Source organism: Plectropomus leopardus, chromosome 16 (assembly GCF_008729295.1).
Source record: "Plectropomus leopardus isolate mb chromosome 16, YSFRI_Pleo_2.0, whole genome shotgun sequence".
NCBI classification, from domain to species: Eukaryota; Metazoa; Chordata; class Actinopteri; order Perciformes; family Serranidae; genus Plectropomus; species Plectropomus leopardus.
This window is the reverse complement of record NC_056478.1, coordinates 28989784-29001804: the sequence shown is the minus strand read 5'-3', so window position 1 is coordinate 29001804 and position 12021 is coordinate 28989784. Positions and strand designations below refer to the sequence as shown.

The 12021-nt window shown below is 39.4% G+C and overlaps 1 protein-coding gene across 5 annotated transcripts in view; it reads left to right on the top strand.

Moving 5' to 3' along the window:
* The window catches only part of LOC121955679 (gamma-aminobutyric acid receptor subunit rho-2-like), a 47299-nt gene that overhangs the window by 19302 nt on the left and 15976 nt on the right, over positions 1–12021 (top strand). For all 5 annotated transcript variants that reach the window (XM_042503729.1, XM_042503731.1, XM_042503732.1 and 2 more), the window contains one exon: positions 9170–9237. In XM_042503729.1, coding sequence (XP_042359663.1) covers positions 9170–9237 — 68 coding nt within the window. The remainder of the gene's footprint in view (positions 1–9169; positions 9238–12021) is intronic.

The window sequence follows — 12021 nt, the reverse complement described above, 5'->3', positions numbered from 1 at the left end:
GATTTATGAGTTCTGTACTTAACATACAGACGTGAGACTGATATCGACCCTCTAATATGAGGCATATAAGCACTACGTCCAAAATACTGATCTATTGCTTTAGGCTGCAGTAGTTTTTCAAATAATACTTTTAGGGCATTTGATGCCTTTATTCGATAGTGGCCATAGAGATGACAGGAAATTAAGCAACAAAGGTTTCCAGCCAGATACAAACCGGGTACGCAGCTTTCAAGGACAGCACCTTACACACTCCAAGGCTCCCTCCGAGGAGCTTTTATTCGCCCAAACTGCACCAGCATTCTGCAATACTTATAAATTTAAAAAATTATACACATAAATCCAAAACCAGAGTATCTGCAGCAGCATTGGACCTCAAGATGATCAAGGGTCTGTTGAGGTCCAGGTCCTGAAAGCCTCATGTTCACTGTGCGGTTTTTTTTTTTTTTGTCCTACATGAAATATGCTATAAAATTAATAATGAGATTACAACACATGCATACCAACACGTCTCACTCCAAACTCGTCACGTGGTAACGCTCTTTCAGGACCTTCCGCGTCTTCTCATGCCGCTTTAGGTATCCGTCTGCATCAGCTGTGTATGCTGCGGGGATGCCGTTATGATGATGTCAACAAAGGCACATGGTAAGATGACGTCATGGTGGGATGACGCAGGCCGTTACCGTGACGTCACAGCGGGCAGAAAGTCGCACGGTCCTTTTGTTCACATAATGGACTGTCATGATGGTTAGGCAACAAAGTCACAGGCAGTTAGGTTTACGCAAAAGAAACATTTGGTGTAGAAAAAAAAAAACAGAGACACACAGCTACATGGGAACGTGGTTACTGGCAGCGTGGTTACTGGCAGCATGGTTACCAGCAGCGTTATTAGCTGAGGCTGTACTTCAGCGTTTCATGCACATGCAATTGATTCTGTCCAGATGTATTCTCACATGATGCTGCCTGTGCGCATTGCATGTGGACGTGCCTGGTGCCTTGCAGCTGCCCGCCAGCATACAATAACAACGGCACCTGTTCTGTCTGAGCGCGTTCTCATCATCTGACGCCGTCCAGCCGAAGGTGGCTTTTGGCGTCACGCTCGTATGCTGGAAGCAGTGACAGAGCGGACATAGTTCAGGAATTTCGGAATGGAACTGGCTATGCATACACATGCAGATACTGTAGTATTGGTGTGTGTGTGTGTGTGTGTGTGTGTGTGTGTGTGTGTGTGTGAATGAATTACACCACCTCAGGAGAGTGTGCAATGCCACACCATAAAAACTGCTCAAGGATGATCCCAGGAACGTGACAAAAAACTCAAGGCTTCACCCTAGCCTCCGAATCCCCCAGATCCTGATCTGATTGAGCATCTGTGAGACGTTCCGGTACCCGGGAGGTCCCGTGTCCATGGCTCAACAGCTCAGAGCTGCGGTGCCTCGTACCAGGCATTGGCAGCAGATCCTTTGAGTCCTGTGGGTTGTGATGGGGTATTGGCAAGTCCAGCGAAAGCTCGCCTGGGATCTGGGGACATTGAAGGCAAGGTTGACATCTTGAGCAATTTGTTACATTCCTGGGGCCTCCCCTGGGTCCTCGGGTGGGACATATTGTCCTGCTGCGGGGGGCCACTGCCATCAGGGAGTGCTGTTGCCTTGAGGAGACGCACTTGGTCTGCAACAGTGTTAGAGTGGGTGGTGTGTGTCGAGAGGTATCCAAATGAAAGTCATGTTCTGAGATTCCCAAGTAGAACACCTGTTTTCACCTCTCCTGTCAGTGGCTTTAACCCTTTGAAACCTGAACAAATTGGCTTGATTTCTTTCATAAACATGGGAAGAAGGCCCTAAGAAATGAAAGAAGAAATGAATGAAAGTTTGGAAGAAAGAAACAAGACAATTACCTGAAAATTTGCACACAAAAAAAAGAAAAGATCAGGTAAGGTTAAAAAAAAAAAAAAAAAAAAACAACTAAGAAATTATCTGAATAGAAGTGCCTTAAATAATTAAGTTCTTTTTTTCCCTAGACATATTTTCCCTTCCCTTTTAAAATTATGATATTTTTTCAAAATCTGAAAATTTACATTTTCTAAAGCTACAAATTTCTTACAATTTAATGGATCAATTGCTCATTGTCTTTTTTGTTTTTTCCCAAACACATGAAACACACAGGATGCCCACAGCTCAATTCACCTGAGGTGTCTAATGGATGGATCCAACCCTGCGGGGGGGGGGGGGGGCACTTTATTTCTTGTACTTTGTTTTTCTTTTGCTAATTTCCTGCTCAGAAACTCAAACTTTCATTAAATTATCACAAATGCAGTTAAAATAGGATTAATAACCAAGAAAATTGCCTCCACAAGTAAAATATTCCCCTGTTGCCTAATTTTAGGTTTTAGACTTTATTATGCCTGAACATTTGTTGGTACACATCAAAATGAATGTCCCTCCCCAACACTGACATCCTGTATTTTTAGATGAATTATAATTATGTACCCTTGCTTTCTTAATTAGAGATATTATGAATTTTCATCCACGGGGAGAAATGACAGTCTATGTACACAACGACTGAAATAATTAGCCTGATAAAAAATTCAGTAGCTGGATAAATCCCCACATGTAGCTAATAAAATGTTTGCTTTAATGCAATGTTGTGAATGCATATGGATTATGTGCTTTTGTTTTCGCCTCAATGCTTGGACGATAATTCCATCTTAAAGAGGGGGACGTGGTGTTAAATGAAGCCGTTGGGGTTTAGTGGAACACTCAGGAAACCGTGAAACTATAAATATGCCTGTTGTGCGTGCCGCCAGTGCCCGTAAACAGGCTGCTCTGCATTTTAACACTTTGAAACCTTGAGCGACATCACTGTTCTTGTGCTGTTTACAGCAGTGATGGAATGTAACTCTGTATATTTACTCCCAGTACTGTACTTAATTACAGATTTGAGGTACTTTAGTTGAGTATTTTCTTTTCCTGCCACCTCATGCGTCTACTCTTATCTGAAAACTTTAGTTACTATTTACTTTGCAAATTAACATTTCTGCATGATAAATTGTAAGAAACTAGTTGGTTATTATTTAAGGAAGCTATAGGGAGAAATGTTAAAGAAAAAAGATAAGGAGCTAATAATATTTATGATTATCAAAATTACATATTTAAAATTATGTTGGAGAATTTTTTTAAGCACTTTTCCAAGAAAATTTTCTCAGGCAATCAGCAACTTAGCATGCAATGTCTTGCAAACTGCAAATTGAAAAAAAGTTAAAGCTGACAAGAAAATGATTAATTATTTCTATATATATATAAATATATTAAACTATCCTCAAAGGAGGGAGAGAAAGAATCAATAGGGAGGTGGTGTCAAATTACTAGGAAAAATATCAAAAAAATATATTTCTAATTTTTATAATAATATAAAATGATTGTATTTTTTGGTTTGTTTAATTTTAACATTTTAAGGGCTATTTTCAGGTAATTTCTTTTTCTTTCCTTTTTAACATTTTACCAATTTACCATTTTTTTGTCAATGCATTGAAACCCAGAGTAACATCACTTATATTTGAATATATACATATTCAAAATTATGTCACAGAATTATTATAACTTTTAAGCACTTCTTCAGTCTTGTTTTACATCTTTGACTCAACTTTTTTATTCTTTCTTTCTTTCTTTCTTTCTTTCTTTTTTGCTAATTGTCAGGTTATTTTCTTCCGCTTTTGCCACTAAATTCTTGCTTTTTTGGGGGTCATTTATGTTTTTGGTTGCTTATTGCCTTCTAATCACGTTTTTGAAAGAAACTGAGCCAATTTTTTTTTAACGTTTGCTCCTCTGCGGTGTTGATACTCAGTGTTGTGGTGTTCATGTTTGTAAGCGCGCTCTTGCTTCATGCCCCATTTGAAAGCAGGCTACACAGAAGTGCCACTGAGGGCTACAAGGGCCAACAGGAATTATGATGTGGAGCATCGCTATGACGCATTCATGGGTCTCATCTGATAATCAGTGACGTGGAATAATTCGCTGATGCTGTCAGCTCAAAATAGCAAACGGAAATCTTCTGGCGAAACCACACGCAGGACATTTCATCTGTGCCTGATTGTGCCGCCTGAGCGCACACAGACCTCCTCAGCCTCAGTCTAGAGACAGTGTTTCAGATATTGAAGCACAGAGAACATTCGGCCACATAGGATCATACACAGCTCCACCCCTCCTCTGGACAGACCTTTCATACCGCCCCTGTGTCCTCGCAGTACAGTTCAGCTCAGATTTTGGCTGTGGCCTCCTGCGATCCAGCTGCAGACAGCTGAGATGGGGCCAGATCGCAGAGTCATGCTGCTCCATGCAGCACCACTGGTCCGGGCTTTTTTTTTTCCTCACTAGGTGTCTGGTGTTACGTCCACTGAGGCAACATGTCAACAGGAGCTCAGGCTCTGCTGAGTCGTGCACGTGATATGTGCCATATGGTGTGAATAAGAGTAGGGAGGACACTGCTGACAGCTGGAGCTGGGCACGAGCTGATCGCCCCCCTTCCAGGTAGCGGCTTTGCTGTGCCACCTGTTACGTAAGGCTGGCACCCTCACTGCTGCTCAGATTAACTATACACAGCAGTCAGTGCGCCTTTAAAGGGAAATTATTATGCTTTTCCTCATTTTCTGTCATATACATAATGTTCAAGTGCTTCTTAAACGTGGAAAGGATTTTGCAGGATCTTTTGGGGATTGTTGTGGCCTAAAATACCTGATTTCCCAGTAGCTTTTCTTAAAAAAGAATGACTCACGTGTTGCAATGCTTTTGATGCAATGATTTTTTTTGCAATAAAATTACAGGAGCAAATGAAAAATGAAGGGCTGTCAAACGATTCATTTCTTTAATCGCGATTAATTGTAGAATTTCAATAGTTAATCACCATTAATTGCAATTTTAATCATACATGTTTTCAATTCCATTATTTTACTTTACAAAGAGGTTTTTAAGTCCGCACTGAAAATGTAAAGCAATTTTTGCCAGATTGTCTTAATCAGGAATCAAATGGCAATAAAATGGGAGATTCATGGGTACCCACAGAATCCATTTTCATTCAGATATCTTCAGGTCAGAAGTCAAGGGACTCCTTTCAAATATGCATGCTGTTTTTCCATTGCCAGCATTATTTAGCCCTCTTATTGAGAAGCCAGCAGCACATAGTTGGTACCGCTGGATTCCTCAGGTCTTCTGTTATATGGTACATTTATCATCACTGTAGCTTTAAACTCAGCTTGGTAGAGGCTTTTAAAGACACACTTTTAAAAAATTAACGTATTAATTCCAGACCTTAATCGCATCGTGATTAACGCTAACAGCTCTAGATGTATCATTCACAAAAAACCGAAGACAACTTTTTTCAGTGGGAATTAAACCGCATTGTTCTGAGTGAAGCAACTTTACCAAAAAGGATGAATAAAGCTTTCACAAAGTGATAAAACATTTTATTTGGAACGCGTTATACCTAAACCATTTTTTTAATTTCACGCACGCACTTCAAGCTTTAAAGCATTTTAAATACTCTGTTTACAACATTTTTTCTACTTTTGAGATGAGAAGTTACCATCAACTCATGACAGATTTCTTTACACGGTCCTCTGCTCCAGGCACGATACTGCTGCTACTGTGTTTACATGACAAAGCCTACACTGCTACATGCTAACAACTGGAACACATGTAATTGTTGCCGATGTTCATTTCTCCTGGATTTCAGATAATATTTCTGCTGGAAGATTTTGGTTTAGAAGCTTTTCCTGGTGATTTCTGATGAGAAAAAGTGAAGCTGTGCCTGGTCGTCCCCCACTGCAAGTGCGCCGCTAGATGTAGCCACATGCTAATGTCAGGGAAACATGTTATCTCAATTGAAGTACTCCCTGATTTAGGATCATATTCTAGCTGAAACATGTCTAGTTATGAAAATTTTGGTTTACAAGCTTTTATTTGTGATTTTCAATGGTAGAAAGTGCCACTATACTCTGTTACAGTCATTGCCCCAACTGCTCTGACGATGCAGAGACCACGGACGTCTCCCTCAGGGCCACATTTATTCCTATGAAAGTTGCTCAGTGACGCATTAAAAAAAAAAAGGTTTGTGTACCCTCTAATACACAAATGACAGAGGGCTGTGTTTTATGTTGCTATTGATGCTAGGGCTACCAGGATTCTCTTCCATATTACTGTAAATCCCAAACTGGGAATTTAAAAATAATCCTCCCAATTAGCTACAACAAATATGAGAATACTGTGTTCTGTTTAATGCAAGTTTTCTTATGGAATGATTTGGAATTATTGGACATGGCTTAGCGGGATATGAACTGATGACAGATCATGACAGTGACTGCATAACTGACATTGCATTTCTAATAAAATAAAAATAACATGTTTGCATATCTAATTTTGGTTGCGTAATAATCTTAACCGGAGACAAATATCATTATGAAACAATCCACCACTGAAAATTTTGATAACAGAGATGGGGTCACTTTTGGTGATGAACTTACAGAGAATACCAGCTGAGTCTGCAGCTTAGGTCGGCACAGAGCTTTATCAGAAATCTGAATCAGAAATACTTTATTGATACCCAAGGGGAAATAGTGGTCCATTGCAGGCGCTCTGGTGCCAGCATAGAGAATTATGGCAAGTATAGTGACTTTCAGCTCATTGTTTAGCTGTCCAGCAGTACCTTTACTTGTATGGTGCACTCTCACCACTCTCATAGTGTCTTTATCAGCTGTGGCAGGCAGAGAAAAAAGCTGTTAAACCCCAGTGTGTACTACCTGTTCAGCACCTGCTCAGTAGACAGACAGTGAGAGACGAGCTGGTGAGCCAATAGTACGTTTTCTTTCCCTGCTCATCAGATACAGCAGCTTGATCAGTGGCCTGTCACTTAAAACTATGATGCACTAGATACCCCTGTAGCACCAGTATGGGATATTTTAGTTTCCACTCATCACATAGTGTCTTCAAAATATTCTTATTTGTTCACGGTGAAAGCAAATGTCGGCACCAAAATTTCATGACTGTGTTTAGGAAAAGATCATGGTTTGGATTGAAATGGGAGGACACAACTATGGTCTATGACTTGGTGAAAAGTCCTGTGTTAGATTGACCCATTCACCTGTCCCTACTTCCTCCCTCTTCAGACTTTCTCACTTAAAGACAGAGCGCAAAACAAGTTTTCACCACACTACAAATTTAAGTGTTTTTGCAGTCTGTCTTTCTTTGCCTCAAACTGCCAAAGTACCTTCTAAACATCATTAGCTGTAGTTTGTTAGTGATGTATGCACCTTTGTGTGTGTGTGTGTGTGTGTGTGCGTGCGTGCGTGCGTGCGTGCGTGTGTGTTAATGTGACAGTTCAGACTCTGAGTGATCTAAGACCTCACCATGAACTCTAATTCCGTGTGTTATTTTCCTCCACTCTCTCACCTTTCACTCTTGTCTCCATACATTCATGAAGTGGAGTCATAAACCTGAGGATTATTGATAAGCGCAGTTTTCATGCTCAAACTGAAACATTTTCAACTTGGCAGACATGTTCACTTGTTATTTCCACTGCTCTCGGCAGACTTGTTGGCTGTTCATGTCCACTCCCTCATGTTACAACATATTATAACATATGTCAGAGGGTTCATCGTCTGGGGAACATGAATGTGCTCAGTAACTTTGATGGCAGTCTGCCCCTCAGATTTTCCAGCTTTTTCTCATTCCTAACTCATAAAACAGCACTGCATTGACAGTGCTTTCGGCGTAAGATAACAAAGCTAAAGGCTGCCTTTCGTGCCCGCATGAAACGCGTCTGGACAGCATCAGCTGAGAATGCAACTGGACAGAACCAGTCATGGTTTTATCATACGCTGACTGACAGCCAGAAGATACCTGCCGTGTCACTTGAGAACACAGCCAGACGGCATCTGTTGCGTGCAAATGAAATGCGGCAGGATGGTGAAATATAAGGAGCACGAGAGTGTGCATTTGCCAGTAGGAAGGGGTGTTGGAAGGGCCCAACAAACCCCAGACATTCATGCTGGAGTCCGGTTCTCACTACCCATCTGAATAAGATGTTTTTTTTCTACACCTTACCATGTTCCTCCTTCCCCTAATCCTTACCATCTGTGCCAGAATGTGTGTTTTTTTTGACGTCCTGATGTTGATTGCCATGTGCTCTTGTTACCTAAACATAACGATGTGCAGCATGATCCCACTGTGTGCTTGTGCAGACATCACTGTAGTACCATGTTGTAATGTAAATAGCAGACACAGTTATCAAAAGCATAAGATGCACGAGCAGTCCATAAGTCAAATGTGACATATCCGTGGATTGCAGAAATGTACACTGTGAACTTTCTTTGGCTGTTTAAAAAGGCTGGCATTGGACATCTGGGGTTTTACTGATTAGCAGCATTCTATCAGGACATAAGGTTGGTGAACCCACTTTTATCTCTTTAGATCTGCGTAGATTTTATATGTGAAGTCAAAAAATAAACTTAATTAACTATAATTCCACATTAGTAGAGCATGTATCATTCCATATAACAGTAGGGCATACAATTATTTACCTTAGAATAGTTTTAATCTTTAAATCTTGGTTTAAAGTCTGCACCATGATATAACTTCAAGACGAATTGAGAATGGGCCTGACAAAGTCAATTTGTGCAGTACAGTAGGGGGGTTTCCAAAAACACTTAAACTGCTCAAATTCAAATGGTAAATATATAGTATGCCTAATGGAAACACCAATCAATATTTTTTTTATGTTATTTCGCAAAACTGCAATGGAAACACTTTTTTTGGCTTTTATAGGTCACATGATGTTACGGCTATGCGCTTGTTGGTAGGAACTGGCTCTTTTGGGCATAATGCAGCAGGAGCTACAAGAGGTGTTATTGCATCGCATAACTCAAATGACTTCAAAAGTTGAGCGAATCATGTGGAAGTTTTGAATCCACAATTCCTCTGTGAAGTCGTGGACTATCACCTCCCAGAAATCCCTGATAATGAATGTTATCGCCAGAGGAGAAGTCGCCTGACATCACTCAATGGAAACACAGTCATCTCACAATTGTGAGAATGACTATCAACATTTCAAAAATATTTTTTAGTGCAAATCTGTAATGAAAACCAACCCATTGAGACAAACTCTGTGTTTAATGGTTTATCTGCAGGTCCAGCTGTCCCTGTTGGAGTGGATGTTCAGGTGGAGAGCTTGGACAGCATATCAGAGGTAGACATGGTAAGTGGCTTTAATATGATATGATATGCGCAATAAGCTTTTGGAAGTCTGCTGCAGATACTGAAAATATCTCATTCAATTATATTTAGTTTGAGCTGAATATTCAATCAATTTGAAAGAAAAGATCAACACAAACTCAGAGTAATGAGATTAGAGAGTAATGACATTATTAATGCAGCTATTCCAGTGGATTATGGCACTGATGGCAAATGTATCCAGTAAATCTGTGACAGATTCGGTTAGGAAGTTGCTGACTTTAACAAATGAGCTCATACGGCTTGAACACATGGAGAGGAAGCCGCACTCCTCAGACAAAGCAACTAATGAGCCAGGAACATTCGTTATTAACAGCATGAGAACGGACACACGGCACAACAGTGACGAAGACTGAGGGAACACTTGTCTTCTCGATCCAACTTTTCTGATTAGACACACCAGATCAGAGCCCAAATATAGTTTAAAATTGCATTTTATCAGATACTCTCTGTACTCTACTGCTAGATTAGAGGCATTCTGTGCTTTCGACTGACAGATGAATATATCCCTTCAGATAGCATCATTTAGCGGCTGTTATCAGTTGGATAATCAGAATCAGATTATGACAAGTCAATGGCTGGAATTGTTTGTTTTGCTCATAGTCAGTCTGAATGCATGGTGAGTAATGTAATTAAATGAACCTTCTGTTCTCAAACCAGAAATTGGATCCAAAAACTGTCGTCCGGGTGTTGTGTAAGCTCCTGTTTGCAAGGACGACCAAGGATTACATTTAATTTGGATCCCAGTGTTGTGTATTTAATTGTTTTGGAACAGAGGGGGGAAAAAAAGAATGATTCCAGACGACGGCTGCTCTTAATGACATTATGTCATATCACAAAGCTGCAGGATGTGTAACAGTTACACAAAAAATGAGCTGTTTCATTTAGAAGTAAACAGGTTTGGAAAAGATGAGATTTTAAAGGATATGGGTGGTATTATTCTAATTAATTTTTTTTCGTCAACATATTTTATGAAAAGACCTACTCAAACAGGAGGAAATTGTCTGACTAACTGCCAAGAGCTACAAAATGAGGAGGACCCTACATTTTTATATTGGTAAGAAAATGATCATAGTTTGCAGAATAGTCTAAATATTTTAACTTTTTCTTTCTTAAACATTGTTGGAACCTCTGGCTTTTAAGGTTAGATGTTTAAATAAACTGAATTCAAGTTAATTCAAGCAATTATTGGCCACAAACATTCACTCTGAGTCAATGATGAACTTATTAGATTTTGGTGGTCATAGGTAAAAAGTCAAAATGTTTCTCGTTCTTGTGAATGCAGTATCTAAAGAACACCTTGAGGGAACTTCTTCAAATTTGGCACAAATGTTCACTCAGATTTGATGATGAATTGATTTGAATGTGGTGGTCCAAGGACAATGTCACTGTGACACTGCATTTGTCTAATTCTTGTGAGAGCAATATCTCAAGAACACCATGAGGGAAGTTCGTCAAATTTAGCACAAACTTCCATTTTGAGTCAAAGATGAAAAGATTAGAATATGGTGGTCAAAGGTTGAAGGTCTCCGTGACCTTACCAAACATGGTTTTGGCCATAATACAAGAATTCATATGTTAACTGTGACAACATTTCACACAAATGTCTACTAGGATGAAATTAATAAGCAATGACATTTTATATTCAAAAGGTCAAAGGTCAACTTCAGGGAGACATCATTGTGTTCTGCAGAAACACTGTTCTGGCAGTTAATCTATATCATAACTTAGCCTCATAACCTGTGGCTGAAAGCATGATGTTTTTGGGTTGTCCATCAATCCTTATGTCCTATACTCATGACAGCAATATCCCCAAAACACCTTGAGAAAATTTCTTCAAATTTGGTACAAACGTCCACTTAGACTCAACTATGAGATGACTAGATTTTGATGATCCAAAGTCAAAGGTCAAGGTCACAGTGACGTTGTCAGTCTCATTCTCACAAATGCAATATCTCAAGAATGATTTGAGGGAATTTTCTTAAAATTTGGCATATACTACCACTTAAACTCGAGAAGAATTAAATGTTTAAAATGTAGTGGTCAAAGGTCAATGTCACCATGACCTCATGCTTGTCACATTCTCGTGAATGAAATATTTCAGGAAGGTCTTGAGGGAAATTTCTCAAATTTGGTACAAACTTCCAATTGGACTCAAGGAGGAACTGATTAGAATTTAGTGAGCAAAGGCCACTGTGACCATAAAAAGTTTTTTTTAAGTCAAGGATTTATACACCAATTTAAACAAAATTATACATAAATGTCCAATAGAAGATTGTAAATACAAGGTGTTTTAACATTGTTTTAATTTTATTTTGAAAAAGACTGTATGCATCTAACAAGCAAAACCTATCCAAAATTTACATTCAAAAGAAAATACTAAAAAAAACAGTGTTGACATTTTATATAAAAAAACACAAAAGTTAGCATCACTGTGACATCATAATGTTTTCTGGCCAATATTCAACATCATAACATCATAACAGACAGGCGTTTGGTCAGATGATGTATTGGTGACACTAATCTCTGGTGTCCACCTTGAATCTGCACTGATTATATAGATCTTCTGTGCTGCAGTGGGGAAGATGTGTGTGAAACATCCATGTTTTCACAAACATGGATGTAAACTGTCAGCGCAATTTTACTGATTCACAGAGGCATACATCCATGATGCTGAAATTCTAGTTCTACCTTTGTCTAATGTCCAGTGCATGATTAAGACCTAAACACCCATGAAGGAAATTATGTT